Source organism: Prinia subflava, chromosome 6, assembly GCF_021018805.1.
Source record: "Prinia subflava isolate CZ2003 ecotype Zambia chromosome 6, Cam_Psub_1.2, whole genome shotgun sequence".
Lineage (NCBI taxonomy): Eukaryota > Metazoa > Chordata > Aves > Passeriformes > Cisticolidae > Prinia > Prinia subflava.
In genome coordinates this window covers 10,432,191-10,459,499 of record NC_086252.1, presented here as the reverse complement: position 1 = coordinate 10,459,499, position 27,309 = coordinate 10,432,191, and the positions used below count along the sequence as shown (strand labels likewise).

Here is a 27,309-nt window from a genome sequence, read left to right as displayed (position 1 = left end):
AGGTTTGTGAAGAACAAACCTTTACATCTCTCGTAAAGGCCAAACCCTTTTCCCTCTCTTGAGCTGCTTCGGCGCCATCAGCGCGTCCCCTCAGGGCCGCGGCACAGCGCCCCCTGCAGGCGGGCAGGCACCGCCCCGCCCCGCCCGGCCCGGCCCGCAGCGCCCCCGGCGGCCGCGGGCGGAACTGCAGCGGAGGGGACGCGCCGGAGCCCCGAGAGGGCCGAGGGGCTCTGCCCTGTCTGTGCCCTGTTATACACAGAATGGAGAGATTAGTAAAGAACTGGTACTGCTGCACCCACAGCTCTGCCTCAAACACCCTCAATCTCAGGTATAATAATTTGGAGGGAAGGGTGTCGTATTTTCCACTCCAAGGGAGGTTCCCACCTTCCTTGGCAGACGCCTGCCTTTCAAACCAAGACAAGAACATAAACAGAAACTTAACAGATGTGTTCTGGTATATGCACTGCTACTCCATCCTTAGCTGCACTGACTGAGCTGCGATGAATCATCCAGTTACTCTCATTTATGCACAACTTACAGTTACAAGTTTCTAGCTGTCCTCAAAACTTCCCTATTAGCATCGGCATACAACACATTTCTTTTAAAAATCTGTAACTCGGCTCTCTGGAAAGATGAGTAATTTTTTCCAACAAAGCCTGAAGGTGGCAGTCACATCAGCATTTTAAATTCACCTTCTTTTCTGGATTCTCCTGGACCTCTACTTGTCACACTGAGCCATGGCAGAGCTTCAGTAGGAATTAGAAACAATAAAGAGCAAGCAGACTAAGTGGCATTAAGTGACACAGTGTAGCCCAGGGAAGGCTGAGGAAACAGAGTTGTTTTGGCTTAAAGGAAAAAAAAAATACTAAGGGAGATTCTAACTGTGGTATTTCCACTCCCTACAGGATTGTTAGAGAGCAGATTTCTGGGAATTGCACAGCGCAGGGATATAATATGGCAGGGAGTCAGCTGGTGGCTACCAAGGGTATTTCAACAAACCGATGCAATGAGGCTGAAGTTCCTTTGCCACAGCCATGGAAGAGTTAATGCTCTAACACACACTGTACCTGTCATGTCGAAGTGCTCGCATATCTACATAGACCGTTGTTGGATCTGGTCCTGCTGTTCCCTAAGGATAAGGAGGAAGAAACAAGTTCAACAGAAGCCACAACACCCTGCTTACATTCTCACAGCCACATAAATTCACAGATTTCTCTCCCTTTTTTACTGACACTTACAAAGCGCTTCTCTAATGTAGAAGAAATAAAGTAGCCCCCCTTCCTACAGTGACTACTGTAGAGCCTTTGCTTTTTATGGAATCAGTCAATGAATGCACAAGTGAAGTACGTAGTACAGGTAAGTCTAAGTTTGCAAAATGCTTAAATTTAAAATTCAGCTTTTAGGATCTTATTTGAATAAGCACCTGCCCTGAAATCCACACAGCCAGTGCAAAAGGATGTAAAAGCATAAACCTGAGTGGGCCTAGTCCCTAACACTGCAGAACCAGATGGACTTTAGGATGTGACAAGCACACATGCATCACTATACCTGTTCAGCCAGCTTGCCCAGCCTGTTTGGCTGACAGCAGGACCACAAACAGAAGTAACAGAGGCCATCAAAGTGTGGGAAACAGAGAGAAAGGGGAAAAAAAGAAAATACAAACAAAGAGGCACTGGAAACATAAGATACACACAGTAAGACAGAAAACAAAACTTACACTGTTTTAGAATGAAAAGAAAATTTCCATTTCAGATTATTTAAGAGCTTGGCACTTTTAGGTAGTTCTTTTGGAAACATGCAAGTCTCAGACCATGAACAAAAGAGGGCTATGGCAGCTCATACATCGCTTTATAATAAATCCCTTCTCCCTCTGGAAGACTGCAGCTTCACAAATACTTCTCAGTGAACCAGTCCAGCAGGGTTGGAAGACATTTATCTGTCTGATAATTTGTATCACAAGTTTGGTCATTCATTTCCATTCAAGTAAATCAAATTTAAAAAGTCTCATGGAGGCACCATTTTGAAAGAACTGGGGAAATGGGGTAGAAAACCCTTCCCACTAAACAGGGGTTCAAGAATGGAAAACATAGATGGAAAAGGCATAAAATGAAGGGGAAGCTTAACTGCCCAGCAGTCCTGTATTCCTCTCCAGGTTTTTTTTGAGTACTTTTTATGTTGCCATTCAGTATTCTGCAGAAAAACCATTTCCCACCCCTTTATCTCAAACTGGCTTTTGAAATTTTTATTCACACAGGCAATTCGGAAAGCTATTCTTTCACCCTTGGCAGCTGAAATGTTTTATTCCATGAATTTAAAATCTTAATTTGCAGTCATCTTGATTTTGTGTGTATCCTTCCTCTTTTTCCACCGACTGATTCATAAAATTACTTTGACATTATTTCTTTACAACCACTTGGTTTGGTCTTTAAAAATCCTTTCTCCTTTAATTGTGAAAGATACATAGAAACTAAGGAAACAATTGTGAATGGCAACATATTTAAGTAACTCATGTCCCAAAATATCTCTTTTGTAGGAAACCTAGAACACTCTAATATATTCTGAGAGCTAAAAGGGCTTTTCTTCATCTATGGGCAGCAGGAACTAAAAAAAGAAAACCTAAAGTTTTGCAGAAGTACAGTGGCAATTTTGATAGAATCCTATTTTATTAAGTGTAATTCATACCAATAAAATTGGAAATTAAATTTACAATGACACATACTTAATCCCCTAAGAAATTCCCCACGTATAAAGCTATATACTGCCTCATCTGAAACCTGAGCACTTTATTTACTAACTCAAGCATCCTCCAAACTCCAGAGTGCTTTCCCATTTTCTAGTCCATGCTTACTTAATACCTGATTTTTCAGGTAAGTTTTGAAATATATCTATATATCCATAAATGTATGTATTTTTTTTAATCTCCTAACTGGGAAAGAAATACTTCATTAAGAAAAGTTAGACTTCATCTGGTTAAATTACTCATAAAATATTATTATCAGCTGAATACTAAACTATCAAAGGTGGTTCTGGCCCACAGCATGTCATTATCTCCAGACTGTAAAGCATGGCTGAGCACGTTATGGGCATATCCTCCCTCTCAAAGCTTCCAATTTCACACTTTTAAGTTAAAAAAAAGTCCAGCTCTCACACAAGGTGAGACAAAAATATTTTTATGTTGCTAATACTCATTTGAGATCTTTAAAAAGAAAAAAAAAACAGCCAGAAGTGTCAATTTTTTTGGGTCTTGTTTGCAAAATTCTGTCTTCCATTTAATTCCACATTATACAAAACAAGACAAAATCTAACCATACAAAAGCTGAAATAGCACTGCTTGTAATGTAATATTTATGAATAGGAAGGTGTTTATTTAATACTTCTCCTGCATAGTAGGAAGGAAACAAGTTTCTTAGTACTGACCCTTTGGATTAGAAAAGCAAATCAATTGGTCAATTAGTACAGAAAAGTGAAATTATCATAATCAACATCATATTAAACATCTTATTAAAAAGCTTAATTTAACTTGGTGATGAAGCAAGCATGCAATGTAGCTCTAGTTCAGAAAAAGAAATCCATCGAGCTGAATATGATTTCCTACCAAGTTCCCAGAGATTCTGTGTAAGGAACAGGCCGTTTAATCTCACCTGTAAGCAGATTGCCACGTTGACCCTGCACCCGAAGGTAGTGCTCACTGCACGGGCAGAGAGGCCCAGGTCTTTGAACAACTTGGAGAAAGACTGGGTGAGGGTGATCCTCGGCCTCTCCTCTGCCACCACCATGCAGGTGCGCACACAGGACAGATTAACCCCCTTCATCTGGGAGGGCGAGGGGAGAGAACAACATTGTAACTTCAAAGGCGGCAATTCTAGAAAGAAGCTGCTTCATTTGTGTGACAGAACAGCTTCAAAAGCACTGGAGTAAGAAATGAACTGGATTAACACTACAGACAATGGGTAGCTGCAACATAGTCACTCAGCATTTTGAGCTGAAAAACCCTCAAAATGTCATTCTGCCACAGGGCTGGGCTCGCCAGAGACCTGCCGGCTCCCAGCGCTGCACAGTTTAGGTGTCCCAGACATCATCAGCTCCTCTCAACGTGGATGTGAACCTGGAACAACTGACTGTGGGCCAGGATTCCCTTTGGTGAGGTCCAGCAGAACAGAGGGACAAGGTTTTCTTGTCTCTATTGAGAGCACACAATACAACCATCTTTATGTGAAAGAGCTGCCACACATTCCCAGTGGAAGTCCTGAGCACCTGAGTTACTACAGGTGTGGGAATGCTCCTTCCTCTTTAAGGAAATTAAATCTGAGTTGAGAGATTTCCCTCAAAAATAAACAGATGTATTAGAGTGTAACTGATGTTGGGAATCAAAGTATCATACAGCATATGCTTTGAGTGGGAAGGAAAGGACTTTAAAGCCCATCTCATTTCAACACCTCTGCATGGCCAGGGACACTTTCCTCTAGATCAGGCTGCTCCAAGCCCCATCCAGCCTGGCCTGGAACACTTCTTCCAGGACTGGGGAAGATAATATCCATTTTAGAGATCAACACTTTCATATCAAGTGATATGTGAAGGTAAGTGAGACTTGATGAGTTTTGGGGGGCTTTTTCTTTTGGCTGTTTTGGGTGAGGTGAAAATACAAGGCTTCTTTTTTGCTCCATCAGAAACATGGAAGCTGAATCTTCCAGCAGTCTCAACGCTCCCCAGAAATCAAGCCATAATGGAAGGCTCTCACGGGAACACTTAAAACCTCATCTTCTCCAAGCCCAAATGAAGTTTTTTTAAAACAGTACATCTATGTTTATGTCAATATGGGGGAAAATGAAGCCCACTCACCCGGAGAGCATCAGTCTGTGTCCCGAGGCCTTTGGTGCACATCTCCATCACGGAGTAGGAGCAGAAGGTGACGCGCACCTTGTACTGGCTGACAGCAGACAGCCACAGAGACACGTTGCTCTCCAGCTCCAGAGGAGGCACCAGGATGGACTGGTGACCTGAATATATACTGGGGAGAAGAAGCAATAGGAACATGAAAATTCCCTTAATTAATGCATACAGCACGTTTTAAAAGGCAAAACAAAATGCAGCTTTGTGAGATGTGCTGCATTAGAGTAGGTATCTGATTGAATCAAGTCAAGACTCACTCATTTTAAGAAACATTAAGAAACTTAACTGCTTCCTTTAGCAGTATTTCTTACCGCATACCACTCTTGCAGTGAAGGTCTTGTCAAAACATATGGTTTAATCTCAAAAGACTTTAAAAGGATTTACTTAATCAATGTGAAACAGACAGTGAAGTTCTTTATTTTCTTCCTTGAATTTGGACACAACTGGTTTTTTAAGAAAAGCTAGACTTCATCGGGTTAAATTACACATAAAAGATCATTATCAGCTGAATACTAAACTATCAAAGGATAGTTAATTTTTGCAATTAATTCCACTTGCAAACTGGAAGTTACTCAAGTAGCTGACAAATGGATTTTCTTACCACAAAAGTTGCTTTCTGAAATACTGATAAAAATGTCAATTTGGGTTTCTTTGACAGGTTCACCCATGTCCATTCCCTGGGGTTCTAGAGAAGGCTGGGCACATGTGAGCAGACCCAGAGCTCCAGAGCCCTACCTGCACAAGCACCACAGTGCAAAGCCCAAGCCACAGTAGGGGTCCAGGCAGATGGCAATCTGTCGGGACGGGTACAGCTCACACTGGAGCTTTATAGAGCGGCATAAGGCACTTGTAGCTGCGTGTGACATCTGCAAGAGGAAAACAGGACCTCTCAGGGACCACCTTCTAGAAAGAGGGTCTTACATATTTCTTTATAAATGTAAAGGAATAAAACATGACTATCCCTTGTTACTGTACCTTTACTCCTGCTAATATACCAGTGGTGGACACACTGAAGTCCAAGTATGCCAACATATCTGGAGACGTAGGTCTGAAAACATTAGCCAGCTTCTTTTTAGGCATATCATCTATTTAAAATACATAAGTAGAGGAGAGTACCATATTATTTTGGGAAACAGGCACAGGACAAAAAATATATCTTTACAGCATTATCATCAGATCCTCCTTACAGTTTCTGGACAGCTATTTTAACGCAATGCACAACACATCCACTCAATCAGGCAGTTGTGGTGTAGCAAAATAAATACATCACTCTTTAAACTATTTAATTTTAGCTACTGTACCTGTATCCAAAATAGTGGGCCACGTTTTAATGTCTACAGCTGCTGCAGCCTCCTTGGACCTGAGCAGTTTCATTATAGCTTGAGTGGTCAATATACACGCAGACTTACTGACCTGCAAAAGGCAAAGCATTAAGACCATTGATAAAACCAGGGAATGCATGCTTAAAGTCACATCATAAGCATCCAGTAAGATGAAGAGATGAAGAAAATAATTGGAAATAAAGCAAAATAAATCAGGACAAAAGAGACCATTTTAAACGAGTTTCTGAAGAAGTCATTACTGTCTCAGCCACAGCACACCAAATATTTATTTTCTAGGTTATTTCACACCAACTGTAGCAAAGCAATTCATCAGGCTTCATCAACCTTTCACCACGCCCCAAAAGCTCAAGAAGAATGTCTCATACCTACCTCTACAATCATTTTGACAGTGGGCAGAGTGGTAGCAAGGTTCTGTGGATGAGGTGGACGGACAGTGATGGGAACACAGCCAGCGTACAAACAGCCATAAAAAGTTGCTATCAAGTCTACTCCTGGAAAGGATATTTGTGAAATTAAAGCTCTTTTTATCAGATCAATAGGATGAACTCTTTCACCAAAACCAAAATAGACACTGATTTATGTTATTAAGATGCAAAGATTTGTTACGAATGTCTCTTCCAATCAACAAGCTATTCCACACCCTGTTTAAAATGTTTTGCATTTAAGAGCTACCAAAAATTATAAAAATCCATTCAATGGACACAACTTCTTCCCTTGTGCTGTGTGATTATGGGTCTTGCTGTCTGTGTTGCCTTACCTGGAGGGTACACCAGGGCCACGTGGTCACCCACATTCAGCCGTCCCTTCTCCATCAGTGCCACTGCCACTCTCTCTGCCCTCTTGTGCAGCTGGATGCACGAGGCAGTGCTGGCTACAGTACCCTGCACAGGAGACAAGGACAGCAGACACCTTTACAGCAACAGCACCAGCTCAGTGACTCGGATATTGGCAGGAAAAGGTGTAAAACAAAAGGATTTCTCATGGAGACGTGTGAACACACCAACATACAGCACGGTAGATCACTAGTACCCAGCTATTTTGGGACAGCTTAGGACCTGTTCACCACCACGTAATTTCTTTGTGCCCAAGTTTTGGGCTTCCTTTTGCAGAGTCTCTGTGTCAAGGGTAAAACTTGCCTGAACAAAGTGACCTGGGAAAGGGCTGCTTCATACTAGAAAACTTCCCTCTAAATCTTCTTTACTCTGAGAGAATAAACTGATTTAACAATAACTGTTGAAACTATTTCTTTTGCTAAAGTACAGTCTCAAAAGAAAAGTCAGGAAGTCTGAACTATGTCCTAAACTCTTTTGCCCTTTTGAATGAGACCTACAAATCCTTCACTTCCCAAAGACTGCTGCTGGCCTTTCTGCAAGACTCGTGTCTGCAGTACAGCACAAAGCAGATCCAATTTGTCCCTGGGCTGTTACTTTCACTCTATGTGCCATCCTTTTTGAGAGCAGAGCCTGGCCCAGGGCAAGGCATCAGTATCCCCTGCCGGGTGTGACACTGCTCCTAGAAAATCTGACTCCAAAGCTGTCCCAAGGGCTCTCTACTTAGCCTCTGGATCTTCTAATCAGGAAATCCTCCATTTCTGACTTACAGTTAACCCTTGTGCTCAGGAATGAAGACAGAATCATGGCTTCCGTTAATATGACAAAAGTTGTGTTCCAGCAGGAAATGCAATTACTACAATGTTTTAAGCTAGGCAGAATGCACACTGAAATTCCAGATATGGAATAAAACATATGATATAAAATTCCAGAAGTGGAAAAATTTATGCCGCTTACCAACTACTGCAATTTTTGTCTCCTTCATTAAAATAATCTGCAGCATTTCAGGAAAAGACTTCTACAAGGAATTTTCTTAGAATCTAAATAATCTTTTGTTTTGGTCTCAATCTCCAAGTATACTCCAAAGTGCATCTTACCTTGGAATTCAACAGAAGGAAGAGTGGATGATCTGGGGTTGTCTGAGCTCGCCACTGGAGAACATCTGCTAAATACAGGAACTGAAAGGGAAGAAAAAGGGGACATTCAAATTCACTCAAAGTGCCTCAGGTTTATTTTCAGCAGAATCTCATACCTGGCCTTCTCTCATTCTGAAAAAGTTAACTCAAATATTTAATAATACCAGGATCCCAGTGTCACCTTTCTTGCCTGGTCATTGTCCTCCAGCTGGCTAACATCTCTCCCCGAGGCTTGTGCAATCCTCTTGCCTGCTACAAGGTTTCCCACAATCATTGACGCAGGACCAACATCTGCATTTTGAAAAGAAGAGTGCAAAATGAGGAAAAACAAGCTAAGGAACAGTTCAGCCTGCAGGTGCCCTGTATAACACAGGTCTGGCAGAACTAGCACCCACTCTGCTCTCCTCACCTGGCTGTTTCTGCCGAGGCTTGGGCAGGTTGGTAACGCACGTGTGGGGACACATCAAGACGTTACAAGGATGCAGAGCACCCTCCAAAAAGCGCTGCTTCGTTTCTGAAATATGAATCCCTCCGAGTGGAGCCTTTGGCAAAGTGTTGGCTGGCACCAAAGCAAGGCAGTACACACCTACTTGGTGAATGCTATCAATTGCCTTCACAGAAATAAAAAAACAAACAAAAACCATTCCACATTATCAACCGGGATGTAGCTAGAGCAAGAATTTGAATTCAATTCATTTTTAACATTAAAATTTTTACTTGCACCACAATTTGCAAATAAAGGGTCCAATTCTGCACTCACTGAACTCATAGAAGCTGTGCCATGACTTCAATGGGAGCAGGAGCAGACCCAGGACTTTGCTTGTGCCCTCTATCAAGGGGATGCCACCTGCACATCAGGGATTAGGAAAGTCTCTTAAAAGTGGGCAAAAAGTGCAGAGATTTTCAAAAGCCAAAGTCATATCACAGCAAATTTAGCATGTATGGCACAATCACAAAAGCGCAGTAGAACATAAAACTCACAAAATTTAGGAGGGAAGCATCTTTGCTGCCTAAATCTTATGTGTCTCTTTTAGCTATGACACTTTTAAAAGGAGAAACAAAAATATTTTCTCCAAATGCCAGCTATTCTCTCCAAAAAGATAAGAAAGCTGAAATTAGACAGAAACCAAACTGCCTTACTCTTAAGAGCAAACTTCCTTAAAGTTGTTCTCTGAATCCCTCCCTTCAGTTTTCCCCAGAGTCTCCATAATTGATCTCTCCATTTTCACTTCCTGAGAACTGATTATTTCTAAAATCTGCAAATGCAGACCTACCACAGTTCCCCTTCCTCCTGTCCTTCATCCCCCCAAAAATATAGTAAGATAACTAAGGAGAAAAGTTTTTAATACTTCTTGTTGCAGATCTAGAATAAGGCTGTTAGTGATAAAAAGCTTTCGGGGCTGTTCTGATACTTGGCAGTATACTTTTCAAGGGTAACTCTCAGTATGAAACCAGAAGAGACATGTAGAATTAACCCAAACAAAACCCATCACCCTCAGGACTTTGAGAATCCTAGTAGTAGGAAGTTAAAAAAACGTTCTGAAAGGAAGTCCGACTTTTTACAAAATGCTGTTAATTCTCAACCCTGAACAAATTATCTTACTACAGCTCTCTGTGGTTATACTGATAGGTTTTGCTTATGGGAAAAAAAAAAAAAAAACCCAAGAAGCTCTAATATTCTTATTTCATGCATCAGCCTTATTCATCTGGAAAGAGAAAAGGACAGACTGACTACCTGTAGGACCCTGCTCATCCACTGAAAACTATCCTCCTCTGAGGCGTCAGGCCGTTGCTCTGCCACAAGCACTATCCGATCATCATGCAACACGGGCACAGAAAACACTGCTATCCTAAAACACAAAGGACAGAAGAATGATAGGATGCAACACAGGGTGAACAGAGCATGGCTTATCATCACATGGGAATGGCTGCAACCTCTCATGGCACTGTGTCACACACACAAGCATTACTCATGCCAGATCACCAAAAATCACAGGAAAAGGGCGAGCATGTGGGTTCCTCGCTGCAACTGATCTCTCCTGGGGGTCAGGTGGATTTGCAGGCACCCATGTAGCATGTGTCTGATGGGCAAGTTCCATACATGTAGAGCGTGTGCCAACCTTGCCTATCAAACTCCATCATGCACACTAGACTTGTAGCCCCCACAATGTCCCTCCTGGAAGACAACTATGCCTTGTAGCCCCCACAAACAATGTCCCTCCTGGAAGACAACTATGCCAAGTTACTGACCACCAGATGCTTTGCACTCAAAAATACTTAACTTCCTTTGGGGAATTAAATTAGTTTTAAGCTTGCCTCTTCTAGGATAAAATATTAATAATACCTCAGCTTGGACTAGTCCCGGTCTGAACCCTGAGAGACTCCACTTGTCATTGATCTTCATCTGGACATTGAGCCATGGACCACTTAAGAGCACTCAGGTTTGGAGGTACTACACACCATCTCTGAGGGTCCTTCAGCAGCCTAGTTTGTTCTTTTGAACAGGCTGCACAGTGCCTCCCTCAGCCACCCAAAAGGCTCAGGGGCCAGCAGTGTTTTACATCTGGCATATGAGCTTCTTTTGAGTGTCTCAAGAGAAGCTTTGAAAGAAGTTTTAAACAGACACTTTAAAGTCTACCTTTATACTGTGTGAAAGTAATTTAAATCTATTATGCATGAAGCAGGGTGTCAATAGTTGTCTTACAAGTTAGCAGGAGCAACCAAGTTCACAACCTAGTGCCAACTTTCCTACAAAACACAAACGTGAAGTTCACATGCACCGCTCCTGTGTATGCTGTGTCACTTGAGGTCTGTGGGTTATAAAAGGAGCAACGAGGCCCAACCAGCAGTGTTGCAGTTTTTAATGCACTCACCTTCCCCGATAGACAAACTTCATGGGTTCAACTGCCAAGGCCGTGGCTACCACATCATCTGCATTGTGCCTGCGGCCACTGACTGTCATCAAGCCATCCAGTTTTCCTACCACAAACACCAAATAGTCCTGAAAAGAAGGAAGGATTAGAAACAGAGCAGAAAAACCTCCTCACTCCTGGCAATATGTGCCTGACTCAAGCCAACAATACTCTCGAGATCTAGAGGAGGTCAGTGCCCTGACACTGGGTGCTGCTGAATTCAGGGGCGTCACTTCAGAGTTGGGAGTCAGGACCAAGCAGAGCCCTGAGGGCTTGTTCACACTTACAGGACCCACGAAGCCGAGCAATCCTGTTCTTGTGAAGGGCTGGTCTGATACAGGCACGCCAGCTGCCGTCACTGGGATGGCCTGGAAGAACACAGAAGGATTCACTCACTGACTGATAAGGACTGTCACTCCTTTACTGCCAGAATACATGAAAGGGGCTACCATTGCAAGGAAAAATACAGGCAGAAAGACTGGAATGCCTTCAGGTAACTACACATAAGACCACTGTGTTAATTCAGAGCTAAGATAAATGCTCACATAGGCACTACACTGCACTGTGGAATACAGAAGCAGCTGACTGACTGCAGATGACACTTGGTATTTTTGGTTCTAAGAGACAGAATGTCTTGTTATGATTCTATGAATGAAGCAAAGTGTACCTAGCCAGGGCTTTTTTCTAACTAACTAAAAAACCAAACCAAATAAAACACACACATGCACACACACACACAAAAAGGACCTTTAAGAAATAAATAAGTTTATTTGCAAGAAGAAATACTGGAAATGTAGCAATTACAAAGAAATCCAAACCTCAAATACATTCTTGGTGATTCCGAGGAGGCCAAAGTATGCTGTTCCAGTTGCTCCTGAATTCACACATATTTCTCCAACCTCATCAGCTTTACACAGATAAGGAGTCCCATCCACTTTTACAACACACATGCTGGCTGCACGGAGGAAGAATACAGAATCACTGTGTTTGTCTGCTCCAGCAGCTGACACGCGTGGTGCTCTGCCACTGATAGATAAAGATTTTAGTATCAATTATTCATCAGCTACAGCAAAAACACAGCATGTAAGAGAGCTCACTTTAGCTTCTTGACAGCCTGTGCAATCTGTTCTCCAAGATTAAGTTCACAAATGCAATGTTTTTTTCTTACAGTGCTTCACTGCCTCCACATCAGCTGCAGCTGAGTCCAAGGCACAGCAGACTGAGGGAGTTTAAGACCCAAGATCAAGAAAGAAATCAATAAATCTACCCATGTCAATACAAAATAAACATGGTAAAGCCAACTCTGCTGCCTGCATGGACCAAGGACTGCTGGTAAAATAGATTTGCGGGTACATTTTCAAACCTTAGAGAAGTCTTCCAATTGGCAGATATGAACAGGTGAGACAATCATTCACCCTACCAATAGATCAACCTCTAAATTATCTTGGTTTCATAAAAATTACCTATTAGAACAACTAGCAGTTATTGGTAATTGTTTGGAACTATGCAATCATAACCTTGTGTGACCAAGTAAAGAGATGCTACTCAAATTCTGGTACAGTTTCTGGTTATTGTATGTGTGAACTAGATATCTGGAATTAATACCTACAGTATGAACTATCTGTCATGCAAAACCTCACATTTTGCAATTCAGGAAGGAAAAAAAATAAAACTCAGTGGTAAATTGGAACTGACTGAATAGTTTATTACTACAGGAAATAACTTGAGCAAACATCAGAACTCTGTATGTAACACTAAACAGTGATGCAAAGAGAAGTGTTAATAACTGGAGAAAGCACAGTTTGTGGGCATTTACAGATGTACAGCCCTCACTGCAGTCATAAACATGGAAAAACCAATGGATCAGCCTGCAGTCCCTAAATGATGCTCCATCCATGAAGCCAAAAGACAATCCTATCACCCTGATCAAGTAAAAAAAATACTTACCAGTAACCAATGTATGATACAGGTAGTCTACACGTACATTCTAACAGCAGGCACAGTTCTGTCCTGCCAGGTTATACTGCAAGGCTGCCCTTCTGCAGTATCTGTGAAGCCTCTACTCTTGCTTCTCCTCCTTTTCCTGCTTCATGTGTGACATACAAGAGAGTGCATCTACCACCATTTCAGGCTCTCTCAACAGCATTGCATCTGAAAAAGAATTAAAGAGAAAGGAAAAGCAGATGGGACAGGAATGTACATGTGGACTGCACATCACGAAGAACACAGATTCCAGCTAGGAAAGCTTTCTTTCTTCCAATGAGTCCACATGTACATTCTGACAGATGGTGACTCACAGCAGTCAAACCTGCCAAGGACTGTGCTGGCAGGAGATGAGAATCCTGCTGTGCAAAGGACGACACTGATGCCCTACCCAAGACTGGATTCAGCTCTGGATGTTTCGAGACTAGCACAGCAGGAATGCAAGAAGAATGCCAGGGACCTGCACAGCAGAAGGCCATGACTAAAGGTACTGATGAGGGTCTGAAGTGCTCTCTTGTTCCTTTTGCAGCATTTCATAGAGGATCCATATATGATGGCTACCCTTGCATTACAATCTTTACTAAGAATTTCTCTTCTAGAAGCATGAAGCCTTAGGAAGAATACTAAAATGACAGGATAAAATGCCTCTAGAATCATTGGTGGAAGATATTTCCAGGGTTTCCAAAGAAATCTCATCCTTGAGAAAAACAGCATATGGGGTATCAAATGCAGACCTGAATCTCTTCCTGGTCCTCTTGAAAGGGCAATAGGCATAAAGCAAGCTAACTTCCTAGATGAGGATGAACATAAATCTAGACTCTAGAGATGATCATGATCATCCAAAGTGTAACATTTATATCTGAAGAAAACATCTCATCCCAAGTGTGCACTAGTACAGGTCTCCAAGAGAAGTTGTTCTGCAGTGGCTGTTGTGCCACTGTGTGACAGACTGAATCCTGAGGAACACAAAACTGAAGAATATGATAAATTCTAAGGGCTGAGTGGAAAAGAGGTGCTGTTAACCCGCAATCTAAGGAAAAAACCTGAAAGCTTCACCAAATTGTTTTGTAACAACTCTTTCCACTGAGGTAAAGGCACCAGATCCCTCTGCACTGGAGATGCGTTGTGGTAACTACCAGAACCTAGGCAAATATCTGCTCAGACATGGACAGAGAAAACAATGAAATACAAGACATCCATGGGCTGGAGACAATGCGAGCATCCCAACATTTAGGAAATTGGAACCATCTCCCTAAACTTCTAGAGAGCTACTGAATGCAGATGGAATCCAGAACATGATTCTGTTCATTGCAGAAGATCTTGCAGAAGCCAGGATTTGGTAACAAATTGAAGTTTCCTGCCTGAGTGTAAGAAAGTAGCTGCTGCACCAGCATTGTTTCTAGGAATGAGCCTTTGTATTATTAGAGGCTATAGGGATTTAGAACTTTTGGATTCAATAGTGTCAGCTCCTATCAAAGAAAGAACATCTGGAGAAGATCCCAGTAAAAGAATGGAAAGGATTAGTTGAGAAGTAGAAGGGAGACAAACTTAACTGCAGTTAACACATCCACTAGGCAACATATCCAGACTCAAACCTAAGGTATAATATGCTTCCAAGATGACAGATAACACGGTAATCTCATTCCAGTTGACATGAAAGTTGGAGTTTGAGGATGGGCAGAAAAAAAGAGGTTTTGACACTCTCCCCTATCATCTTTACCAGTCCAGTTTGAAAAAATGAACTGAATATTGTGAGGAGCCAAATTTAGCAATGCCAGTCCCAGGCAGAAACTATGCAAAATAGCCCAAGGTGGTCAACAGGTGGAGTAAAACATCATTCCTCCAGGACAGGATTCCAGAATGCATACCAGATTTTCTCTTAAGAATTTCCATGCTATCTTTGAGGGGAAGATTTCTTGTGGATGCTGGCACTTCCCGTGAGTGTGATGGGCCCTTGTGATGGGCATTCATGGTAGAAAATGAACGTGAAGGGAATGTGGCATCAAGAATGGCCTATGGGTTGAACAGCAGTGACACATGACTCTGGTGCTGATGGCTCTGTAGAATAAGATCCCCTGAGCAGGTGGGCTCAGCATCTCAGAAAAAAAAGCAAGATCTGAAGAAAAGGAGGGTGCAAGTGGACATTTCATCCATGACCTTTTAACCAGGTAGATCCTGAATAAAGCATGCCAGAGATCTTCACAGGTAATGAGATCAAAACCATTTGGCTTGACCACTTCCAAATGAAATTCAGGAATGTGAGCTCCTGTGTCACAAAATATTTGAAAGGTTAGGGTGGACTTCCAAGTCCAGTGGGGATCAGAAGATGGAACAAAGCCTTCAGAAAGAAATACAAAACCAAAAGCAGATCAAGAGCAAGAGTCCTCAGTCAGCAGAGGGGCAATGAACAGGTGGTGGTATGTTCTCTCCTGTATGCCAAACACCAAGCCAGAATGGACAAGGGCACACCCTCCATGAATACTACACAGGAAAAAGCATAAATCTTACCAAGTAAGGCACAAGTGTCTCCACTGTTAGAATGTACATGCAGACTCGTTTGAAACTAAGTCAGTTACTTAAGTCATTAATTTTTTTCATTTATCACACCCCTGTAAGTAGCTGCTTGTCTTTTGACTTCCTTTGTACTCCAGAGGATTTTTTAAGAGACAAAAGTTATCTAATACCCTTTATAATGAAATCTATCACATATATTCTGACTTAAGGAACGTACAGAGAAATTTCTGCTGGAATTCTTAATACGTGGATAAATTGAAGCAAATCTGCCCCAGATTCTGACAGCCCAATGCTAGTCAGAGTTTTAAAGGAGTCATGAATTAAGCTGCCCAAATTCTGCTTAACCTACACGTAGTTTTGCCACTTACTACTGTGTTTTCAAATAACAACAGCAATCAATTACAAGTCATATCACTCTGAGGCACTTAACAGCACGCATTTAACTGTTCTCCCGTCACACAGCCAGACAAGTCACTTGATGCTTCTTACTCACACAGAAAGTTATGGTAGTGTTATCACTGCATGCCAGTGGCCCTCTAATCCAAAAGGGTCCCCTAGATTTGCCAGACAATGCTCCAAAGAGTTCTGACAAAGAAGAAGGGTTTTTTACAGATCCCTCTGACTGCTCAATCAGGCATTTCACAAAGACAGAGACATATTTTTCGACAACTCATAATGAGGTGAAATTACTTAGCCATAAGCATTCAGGGAACTTTTCCAGCATCCTGAGGCAGACTTGAACCTGCCACTGTGCAGATGCTCTGTGGAAAATTAACCCAGGGGACTTACAGCTCCAACAATTGACTACTAAGAGCAGCTGCAGGCAGCTTTGTGCATTAGTGTAGTCAAGCATGCTTTGCTGTGAGAGCAAGCCTACAGCAAAGCAAGGAGCATCTCTCTGTTGGTTTTGCACGGCCTGGTTTTTGGTAGCAGGGAGGGCCATAGAGGTGGAGCCACACAAAATAAACTGATCCAAAGAAAGATTTCAATTGATCCTGCATCTACTACCACTTTTTTGAACAGCAGCAACACTGAGTTTAAGCTCAGTCAGTTTGCCAAAGAATTCATGACTATCTGAAGGGCATGCAAACTTGCTCCCTTCATGTCCCGTGTCTAACCTGTAATCTAAGGAAAACATTGGGAGCACAGCTGAATTTCAGCAAGGTTTCAAGGGACAGCAGTAGTGTGGACACTCCAAACAGACAGCAGTAGCAGTACCATGCCATCTGCATTCTAGTCCAAGCAGAAAAATCACTATTTTTTTGAGACACTGATGCCACTCCCAGAATCAGAGAATTGATTAGGTTGGAAAAGACCTTTAAGATCAAGTCCAACTGTAAGGCTGAAGTTACTACTGCCTTTCTTGGAAATTATTATGGACTTCCAAAACAACTTCAAATGGTCCTAACACAAAACAAAAATTTTCAAGAGGTGACACAACAACCAAGTGACTTCTCTGCTTCATTTTGGTATGAAGTGCAGAGCTCCTGCTCAGTCTTCAGCAGAAGGAAGCTCCACTGAATCTAAGTTCAGTAATAACTGAACCACTGACTTCAGGAGTGGCAAAGGGCTTCTGGGGATAATAATGAAAATTAAACAAGACCAATGAGACTTGCACACAATGGTTGAAGTTTTCATCAGCAGAGCAGTAAACTGCCTACCTCCTCTTATTTGTATCAGGGGCTTTGGTGTACAGAGAAGAGGTTGTTGCTGAAATCACACAAATGAAGTCTCCACTTTACCCTGAGTAAATGCTCTACAGACAGCAGGGCTTTAGAACCACAGCTCTGCAAAGCAGGAAGTTCATAGGGAGACCAAAAATAGCAAAGAAATAGGTGCAAAGGCATGATCAGAATCTATCAGGTTCTTTGATAACTACATAATAAACCTGAGGGGTGAGGAGAGTTCCAAAAAAACCTGTATTTCATCCTCTCCAAGCACACCAGAGCAGGTCAGGACAGGGCCTGAAGCTGGCAGTACAGACACAGTGCCATGGAATGGTACACTGCCAGCCTAAAAGCTGGAGCAGATGGCATCAGGTGTCCAGTCCTTCATCCCACCATTCACAGTCTCAGGTCTGGTTTGGCACCCTACCTTTACTAACCTTCTTCAGAGTGCTGTCCTCTCCAAATGCAGCTGGGTCTCAGATGAGAACAACAAGGATGAGACAAAGTTCATTTGCTTCAATTAACGGGCTGAGGAACAATACCCAGCTCTACCTAATTCAGGAACTACAGTGTTGCAAACAGATGTCATCAGGAAATAGATTAATCCAGGTTACTTCTAATCACTTTCTTGTTCTCCACAGGCATGAGAAAATAGTTTCCAGAATTAGTTGTTCCCTCACCCTTGCAGGGTTTGAAATGAGGTCCCTTTCAATGATTCTATTCTATTCTATTCTATTCTATTCTGTTCTGTTCTGTTCTATTCTACCCCACTCCATTCCAAAAACAATTCTGCAACAAGCCAAAAGCATTTGCCCATATCAAAATCTATGGTCATTCATATTTATTCTGCATGAAACTCTAATCCATCATGTGTTTAGGTAATGTGTCAAAACATAACTCATACTACATTAAAGGTATTTAACATTTATTTATTCCATGTATGCAAATGTAATAACAAAGATAACTTATGTGGAATATGCTGAAACCTACACAAAATGCTTTCCTACCTCCAGGCATTGTCTGCCCAACATCCTGCACAGTTAACACTGACAACTTCTCCTCTGTGTCCACTCTGATCACGCCGAAACTCAGACAATTCATGGATAACACTGCTTTTCCTGGAGGGGGGCCACCCAGTTCAGAGGGTCTGGAAGACAGAAAGTCCAGCTAGATACGAATCAACAGACCAAGACTGGTGATGGGGTCAGTAAAAACATGGTTCTGGTTTCTCAGGCTTGGTAAGGTTAAGAAGAAGAACAGTTTCTCACTTTGAACAAACAAGAGTTCAAGACTTACACAGTAACTAAGTTAAGAAAGAGCTAAAACAAAACTCTCCAAAATTTCAAAGTTTTTTGTTTCAAGTTTTCTTGAAGTTGACTTTCTGAAAAAGTACATTTTGATCAGAACTGCTATCAAAAAATTCCAGCATATCCCATCCATATGTCTATTAATACTTAAATAATTTCCTTTTCTCAGAGCATCCCTTCCTATCTCCCGAAATCCAATGGTATTTTTCTGACCAGGTAAAATTTTTTTTTTTTAATTTAGGCCCCTGTTTACAAATCATCGTCTGAGGATTCACTGTCTTCCTCCTCCCAAATAAGTAAGTCTTGTTTTGGGGGCATTTTAAAAGGTGCTCCAATAACTTCAGTGAGGATGAGACCTCGCCTTCCCGAAGCATGAAAAAAACACCTTCTGCCTGACTAGTCTTAGAAAATATTAAACTTTTTAAAGAAACCAAACAAAAAATCACCCATCCTTCAGTAAAGAAGACACCTTTGAGCTTTGTATTTCCTCTGCCTAGGTCTTTGGGCATCTCTATTTGGGCCATAGTATTTTCTGACTATCATCTTAACGTGATATTCCCTGCTCCTGGAAGTGTTTAAGGCCAGTTTGGATGGGGCTTGGAGCAACCTGGTGTAGTGGAAGGCATCCCTGCTCATGGCAGAGGGTTTGAAATCTTTCCAGCCCAAAGCATTCTGTGATTCCATGACACATTTCAACAGTCAAGAAAAGCTTCAGTTCACTTATCAGAAAAGGGAATTAATTACCTGCGAATAGCAACAGTTAATGCCTCTGAAGAACTAGCACAGGGACAGATTACTTCTGGTCTCAAACCCCTGGACTGAAATACATTCAGGAATGCATCACAGGAAGATATTGACCCTAGAAAGAACCATCACATAATTAGAAACATTTTTTTAAGAGCAGGAAAGCTTGAGCTGCAGGAATTCAAAGTCTGTGCTCCCTCTCTGCTCAGTTATATGAATACTGCTGCATTCATGTACAAACAAAATATTCTTTCAAACTGTCTGAAAGGCATTCTAGTTTATTTTAAGAGAGTAGATTTGGAAAAAGAAATCCTAGTGACTGACAACTACACTGAATGAAGTTCCCAACTGCATACTCCTCCTCTGGCAGCACTCACTAGCACCTAGAATCACGGAAAGTCCTTCAGGGATCAGAATACTTTGTCACTATGGCTAACTTTATGTCAACTTCTTATACAACTCCTATCTGATTTTTTCTTATAGAGGTCACAGAACTTAAATATCAAACGTTTCTGACACACCTTCACAATTCTATCAGGCCTCTAGCACTTGGCCCAAAGTGGATTATATCTGTATTTATATCTGGGAGGTATCAGTTCAAATCAATTCATGGAAGAGTACAGCACTAATGAAAACATGAAGTTCAAAAAATGAATTTACAGTGGCAAGTACAGCCAAGGAGAGTAAACAGCAATGAAAAAGCAGTGGCACTGCTGACACACAAATACTGTTTTACTAGAGAACAAACTACTTAACTCCCCAGGCATCAGCTCTGACACGGGGCTTACTACAAACAGGACCTTGGCAAGAGTGACACCCAGGAAACGCATCCATACTCACAAGGATTGGCTCCATCTGCCACGATCAGCATCCGCAAGGAGCTCAGGCTGACATCCCTCTGATCCCTCTGAGCCAAAAGTGACCAGTGCATATCACGGGATTTTACTACTGCTACACGGGCTGCATGTCAGAACAAAATAAAGACCTACTATAAAACTGTGCAAGTAGTCTTGTGTATTTACACAAAGTTATGAAACTGCACACAAAATTTATGACACCACAAACATAAAAAACAAATACAAATGCCAAATATTCAACTACTGTAACACGCGTATACTCAATGTCTCCAGAGGGACTTGATCACAGAATTTGAATGTTTGCTATAAATGCAAATACTAAACACAGTTTCTTTAAAGGTCTCTCAGAAGAAGCCATCAATGCCACTTGTCAGTGAAACTATGAGCACACAGAATACTGAAATGGGGTACTCAGTGGGGTACAAAGACATTTTGCACAAACAATTTCATGTGTTTTTAATAACCCAGAAAGAGATGGGTGAATTAAAAAAACTTTCAGGGTACCTTTGTATGAGCAGACTTTCTGTATCCAGGAAAGTGGATTAACCTTCATTAATGCATATGGAATACTGATGACATGCATCCTGTTCATAACACTCTACAAGAAAGAGATTCAAAAATAAACTTCCAAGTGGCTTAAAAAATATAGAACTTGTAACAATGCTCAAATAAACCCCCATCATCACAGCTACAGCATAACTCTCACAGTGAACTGGTAGTGAAAACTATGTCCATACTCTGAAAAAGTAAGCTACACAAGCTACTGAAAAAGCAACAGTTTATTCTGAAAAACATAAATATTGAAACAATAACCACTTGAGAGAACAGATGAATTTACAGCCTCATTCTGATACCAGTACACTACCAATGACAGAAGCAAACTGCTGCAGTTTTTTGCCTTTCTTGCAATACTCACCGTTAACACTCCATGCCAAAGGCCAGCCTCTCTTTTGAAATCCAAGACATTTGTTAGTGTTTCAGCTGGAAGCAAAGGAGAAAAATATCAGACTTAAAAAGCATATTTATAAAAATACTTAAGAACTACAAATATTTGTTAAAGTAACTCTGAAACTTCCAGGACTGCTAAGAAACCAAAGCTCTGTGGCCTATAAAAAACAGGCCGCTTAAGCTCCACGTGGCTTGTTTTACTTATTGCAATCATCTTTGAATTATGATTACTCGACTAGAGTATTACCAGGTATTTAGGATCTTGATTCATTACAATACCCCTTCCATGTGTGTTTGTAACATCTGCCAATGAACTACCCAGACTTAGTCTGCATATGAACTATGCAGATTTAGTCTTGAAGCAAACTTCTTCAGCTGAACTGAAAAAGTTAATCTGTATTTGAAAGAATTAGATGCAGTAAGAAATATCACTACTAAATTTTCTTGAACATTTTCTCTGAGGAATTTGAGTATCTTATGCAATTCAAAAAAACTCAAATAAAAACTAAAATTTTAAATCAAGGATTGAACCTGATTTTTGAGGGATATCTTGTATTGATTAGGTAAAACTTGGTTATCACTGATGTAGGATGGATGTATGCAGGAAAGTACTTGGTTAAACAGTAGCACAGATCAACGCAATGCAGATAGACAAAACCAAGTGCAGTTCTTGGCTGTTCACTGGAAGAGTGACTGCAAACAAGCAGATCTCTCACTGTATTCACATCCCTGGGGAGATGTTCTTTTGTGGGACATGATCAGGTAAGAGGAAGATACCCTCCTTTATTACGATTTCACTGGTGGTTTAATGATCTTTCACATATCACACCCTTTATGAAGGAGGAAGTTTGTCTTTCCCTGGGCAGTTGAAGCTACTACTCCGTATCTAAAGTTCTCTGAAGACAGCAGACATGATTATGCAACATAAATGGTCTGCAGATGCAAAGCTGTCAGTATCATTTTTAAGTTACACCTATCTAACTTACCTTCTGAATAACCACATGCCTGAGTCAGTGCATGACAGTGTGCCAGCATGGAGGCATGAGATACAGTAATGCCCACTGTGCTGCCCTCTTTACTTGTTTTGTACTGAGAAGAGAAAATGTATGCCAGCATTAGATTAACAGCAAGAACAAGAAAACTTACAGTAGTGAATTGAAAACATATTACAAAAACAAGCCCAGCTTTTTTTAATTCAAGAAGGTAGCATAAAAATATAGTTATGTCCACAGAATACACTAATATGGCAAAAATATATCTTTCTCTAGTCCAGTAAAATTGTCCTGGGCATCCCAAAATGATGATTATCCCCAATCTTCGACCTTACTCCACACAGTCACTCAACTCAGTCCCTCTGGCAGCCTGATGGAAACATTGTTTCATAGTTTAAAATATGGGAGTTTAAAGGAAGAAAACAGCACATAAACTGTGACAGGGTAACCACAGCACTATCACGTTCCACTGGATCACCTCGATATAAGCGATCTCGGCGCTGGCGTCCCGGAGCTGCGGATGCCAGTCCTTGGCTGGTTTTGCCAGATGCTTCCCATCAATCACAAACCAAATGAGACGGGGCCAGCCTTCAAGGAAAAATAAAAGCCACTGTCACCACAGTTCCAAAAATCAGAGGTTTTTTCCCCAGTATTCAGGGATAGTGATAGGAGGCAAGCAAAGGCAAAATCCCTTGCTGGAGAGGAAGAAGCAGCACAAAGCCCTGCACGACAATCAAGGCAGCTCTTTATGTGTAAGAACTATGCAAGCAAACCCATATCTGAAGTTTGACAGAAAGAAGGAATAGACTTGCTTTTTATCCCACACCTTTATCTCATGCATTTGAAAAACAAACCCACACCTTTGAATGTCACCACCTCGCCAGTCTGAGCTTTCGGGAGGCCTTTCTGACAGGCATCAGTGGTTAAAGCTAACGTGACTCCACAGCTGCCCAAAAGAAACCCAATCTGCTGACTGCCAGCATCCTGTAGAGAAATAAATAGCAAAATTACAAATAATAAAGCTTTTGGACAGTTTGTTATAACTTCTTCATGTTTAGAAAACTAAGTCAATTTATAGCACAGGAAAAAATAAAAGTCTATCCCATAAGACCTTTAAATGACTGAAAAAATGTAGTTTTGCTTAGTGCCAGCTAAGATTTGCAGCATATCTAGTAAGGAAAGCAGTGTCAGAAGCAATGGCTGTATATCCCTCCTCAACCCAACAGGGATGTTTATAATTCTGCTAAAACAGAAAGCTGGTTTGATGCTGTTTCTGAGTCCTGACACACTGAGGAGCAGAGCCTGTATCTTTTTAGCTCTTCCCTACCAATCTCCATGTGTGTAGGATTATACCTGTATTTCCAGTAACTATGGTGTCTCTGCCTGCCTCATTACTCAGCATGAGAGCTGAAAAGACGACCTTTCTCTGATATACTATGAGAAATACTTCTGCACATATTTTCAAAAATATTAAATTCAAATAATTTCTACAGTTACATACCCTAAAATACTTAAAATTACTAGCTTAATATTATTTCCCCCTTTCCTTAACTAAATATTGAATATAATTCCAAGCATAGAATGTACACTGAACAGTCCACCTGATGCTTTCTACAGAGCAGGCTGTGAAGGACCCCATGAAAGGACTGCAGGATTTAGGCATACACACACACAGACACTTCATTAATTTGTCAAACCATAAAAGTGTTGAATGTATTTGCCTACCTTTCTTGTCAGTGGAACTTCTATTGGGACAGGGATAAGTTCTGCCAGCAGACATCCATAAAATGCCACCATAAACATAACTGGATCACTATTAGGAAATACCAGAGCTACCTACAAAAATATAGTAAAATAAAAAAAATATATTTTTTATAATTTGGCAGAGAGGGGGCTGCTTTTTAATTTGTGGAACAAAATTTTCACCACAATGTCCAGGTATATAGATAACCAGGCAGAGAAATACTATGTACTGAGACTATGTATTATTACAAGTCACAGTAATGACTATTTCACAATATATTATTACAGTCTTTTATTACAAGGCTTTTTTCAGCCAAAGCTGTTCCTCACTATTTCATCCACAGCGACCACTTCCAACCGCAGCCTACCCGGTCTCCAGGCTTCAGCAGGGGCTCATTCTTAGTGGTTAGCTTGTTTAGCAGGGTATAGGCTAACTTCAAACTTCGACTCCACAGCTTGCCTAAAGAATAAAAGAAGAAATTAAGAAGCAGAAACTAAAATTTTTCACACTGAATTGGAAAATCTCAGTCCCTCACACATGCACTAAGCATGACTGCATCAGAACAGCTGGCCAAGTCCAAGTACAATTTAGAACTTGGCTTCTTTTTGGTTTACCTCTTTGTTTTTTATTTTAAATATAAAACTAAACATGATATTCTAAACAACACTCAAAGCTCCACTGCAGAGTAACTAAACTACTGCAGCTGCTCAGCTGTATTTCCTGCATCCTTCATCTGTAAGAATGCAAACAATAGAGTTCAACATTCTAACATATTATACAGTGAAATGCTGCAGTGAGCTATCCTGAAGGACACGGCTATTTTCTCCAAAATGCAATTTACTACAATACTTCTAGTTCATTAATGCAGGCAAGTTTCACTTCCCACCATTAACATGCTGATTATGCTCCTGAGGTATGAGTCTTCCCTATAAGGCTGTGCAAGAAGATGTTAAAATGCAATGTCTCCTCTGGGAATCTGAACAGTGCTTTAACTGTCATCTGTTTCCACCTCCCAGTTTACACTGGGCTATTTTTAGTAGTCTTTTATGAAAAAAACCCCACAATTCTATGAGATCTACAAACAACCCCTTGGAAAGAATCAATGTTTTGTAATAAACATTTTTCCCTTCCTTAATTTCCTTAAAAACGTTCTTTGCACACAATGAATTAATGATGTACACTCCTGCAGCAATCCCCACCCACGTGCTACAAGCACAGGCAGCCCCTCAGAAGCAAGGCAAAGTGCTGTTCCAGGATGAACTCCTCACTGCTGCTCCCAGCTGGTCCCACACGTACCATAGGTCAGGGTGTAAATGGCTTTCCCGGTGGTGTCCAAGGCCGTCAGGCAGGGGGCTTTGGGCTGGGTGGTTCCCCAGCGCTGCAGCGCCGCCAGCAGCGAGGGCGGCCAGTTGGTCACAACCCCCAGGGGCTCCCCTTTGAGTACATTCACTTGATTTCCTTCAGGCTTTGGCTGATTTGGGTCAGGCTGTTGCACTAAAACCAGAGCACAGTAAAAGGGAAATGTCAATCCGCACAAGACGTCCAAGTCACACTTCACAGACTATTCTGTGAACCATTCACCTCCTCCTCACAGCTGTCACTACTTCTGCTTTATGATGACGCTATGCTCATCATCTGGTTGGCTTCCCAAAAAACAGTGACCATCACTTCAGAGTTGTGATTCCACATTATTGAAAAACCAGAATTTGAATCTCTACCCCACTTCTCTCTGCTCTGGAAAGCTCTCTCTGCTGCTTGTTCTCCATATCTATTTCAATGAAGGCCTCCACCAGGTCAAGGGTTATTAGAGACAACAGCTTCAGTGACATCTGGACACTGATTTCTGCTGCACTGAATTCTCAACAGGTGACAAAAAATGACACTATTCCTGTCTAACAATATATTTTTAAAGAAAGGCCTTCTGTTAAAGTCCTGCTCCAACCTGCTCCAGAAAGTGAAGTATCTTGATCTTAGCAAAGTCCTGGTTGAAGTTAGTGAGCACTCAATGCAGACAACAAGCAAAATTAATAGTTCCAAGGGGTGCTTTCTACAATTACATGCACCGCAATGGAAGTTCATCTAGAAAGACTTCAGCAAAAGACTAGAATCACAGAAACACTGTATCTTTCAAGTATCCCACCAACAGTAGAGAACTCTAGCTGCAGCTGCTCAGAAATGTCACACTGAGTAGGAAGGCTGAGTTAAAGATTATCTTCCACTTGTGATAACACATCACCTCTCTCACTCCACTGTATTAATTTTACCATGACTAGTTTTCTGTTGAGAAGTGAAGAAGAAACCAACACTTGCTAAGTATCAGTTCTGTCATGAACCACTTACACAAGCAGTAAAAATTGTATCTGAAAGAAAATTAACCTTCTAGCAGTTCTTCAAAATCATCTACAAAAAACTCCTTCAAAGGTGGGCGCTTCGGTCTTTTCAAAGTATTTAGCAGCTGCTGGATTTTAGAAGACACTCTGCTATTCACTGGGACACCTGCCAAATGAAAAAGATTTATTATTAATCATATATTAACCAAAATACACTAAAACACACAGCTTTCAGGTGGAAAGGTAAATCAGGACAAGTACCTTGTTTGGAAGAAAACAGCTTTAATCAGTTTAAGAGTTTAAGTGTTTCCACTGTGGATTTACTTGCTTTCAAGTAATACTGTTCCCCAGCTACCTGGCTGATGCAGACACCTTCTCACACTTTATTTTAGCTTTTCAAACCACTGAATCCTTCATGAAACTTCAACAGAAACATGAAGAATGTCCTTTTCTCCAGGAGTTTATGTATTTACTACACCTTAGCATTCATTCCACTTTGAAAGCATCAGAATGCTTGGAAAAAATGAGTGAATCTTTCAATATTTTACAGCGCTTGTAAAAACAATCCCAACACAAAACATGTCAAATGCTGATTTTCATTTGTGTATGCTAAATTCAATGTAAATACATGTTTTTGTATTTATCAAAATTGAAAGCTCTGAGGCAATATAAAATTAAGATGCATGTGAAGATACATAAACAAGGGGACACAATGGAAAAGGAGGAGGTCTGTAATGCCATCACCATCTGCCGTTTCCAGGATGCTGCTGCTGTAGCCTCTGGGCACTCCTCGCACGGACGCCACCTGCGGGCGCTCGTGGTGCAGGTATTCCACCAGGCCAGTGGTCACGTCAGGGGGCGCAGAGTGGTTCTCTGCAGAAATGCAAGACAGATACAGGAGCTCATCAGGAACCTTGACATTCAACATAATCAAAACTGCCTTTTACATGGGGGTGTTTCACAAATCGTCACAGGGGCCTGAGAACCTCCTTACACCCAGAGGCAAAAGCCTGCTTTGCTTGGGGCTGTGCCCCGCTTCCTGGCTGTAGAGCAATGCTTAGGGAATGTCACAGAATCACAGAATGGTCCGGGTTGGAAGGGACCTCAAAGCT

At 41.4% G+C, this 27,309-nt stretch overlaps 1 protein-coding gene across 4 annotated transcripts in view; it reads right to left on the bottom strand.

Annotated features, from left to right (window-relative positions):
• Positions 1-27,309, bottom strand: part of DIP2A (disco interacting protein 2 homolog A) — a 79,925-nt gene that overhangs the window by 6,043 nt on the left and 46,573 nt on the right. For 2 of the 4 annotated variants that reach the window (XM_063400189.1, XM_063400191.1), the window contains 28 exons: positions 26,942-27,070; positions 26,244-26,363; positions 25,164-25,361; positions 24,235-24,326; positions 23,849-23,959; positions 22,984-23,107; positions 22,602-22,711; positions 22,118-22,220; positions 21,100-21,164; positions 20,688-20,781; positions 20,167-20,286; positions 19,327-19,441; positions 18,283-18,422; positions 11,930-12,066; positions 11,399-11,479; positions 11,073-11,200; positions 9,935-10,049; positions 8,609-8,810; positions 8,381-8,490; positions 8,161-8,241; positions 6,991-7,114; positions 6,603-6,724; positions 6,192-6,303; positions 5,866-5,975; positions 5,626-5,756; positions 4,840-5,008; positions 3,642-3,812; positions 1,068-1,129 (listed from right to left, as the gene is read on the bottom strand). In XM_063400189.1, the coding sequence (XP_063256259.1) occupies positions 1,068-1,129; positions 3,642-3,812; positions 4,840-5,008; positions 5,626-5,756; positions 5,866-5,975; positions 6,192-6,303; positions 6,603-6,724; positions 6,991-7,114; positions 8,161-8,241; positions 8,381-8,490; positions 8,609-8,810; positions 9,935-10,049; positions 11,073-11,200; positions 11,399-11,479; positions 11,930-12,066; positions 18,283-18,422; positions 19,327-19,441; positions 20,167-20,286; positions 20,688-20,781; positions 21,100-21,164; positions 22,118-22,220; positions 22,602-22,711; positions 22,984-23,107; positions 23,849-23,959; positions 24,235-24,326; positions 25,164-25,361; positions 26,244-26,363; positions 26,942-27,070 (3,376 nt within the window). Of the gene's footprint in view, positions 1-1,067; positions 1,130-3,641; positions 3,813-4,839; positions 5,009-5,625; positions 5,757-5,865; positions 5,976-6,191; positions 6,304-6,602; positions 6,725-6,990; positions 7,115-8,160; positions 8,242-8,380; positions 8,491-8,608; positions 8,811-9,934; positions 10,050-11,068; positions 11,201-11,398; positions 11,480-11,929; positions 12,067-18,282; positions 18,423-19,326; positions 19,442-20,166; positions 20,287-20,687; positions 20,782-21,099; positions 21,165-22,117; positions 22,221-22,601; positions 22,712-22,983; positions 23,108-23,848; positions 23,960-24,234; positions 24,327-25,163; positions 25,362-26,243; positions 26,364-26,941; positions 27,071-27,309 lie in introns of those variants that run through there. The other 2 variants (XM_063400190.1, XM_063400193.1) reach the window with 2 other exon arrangements.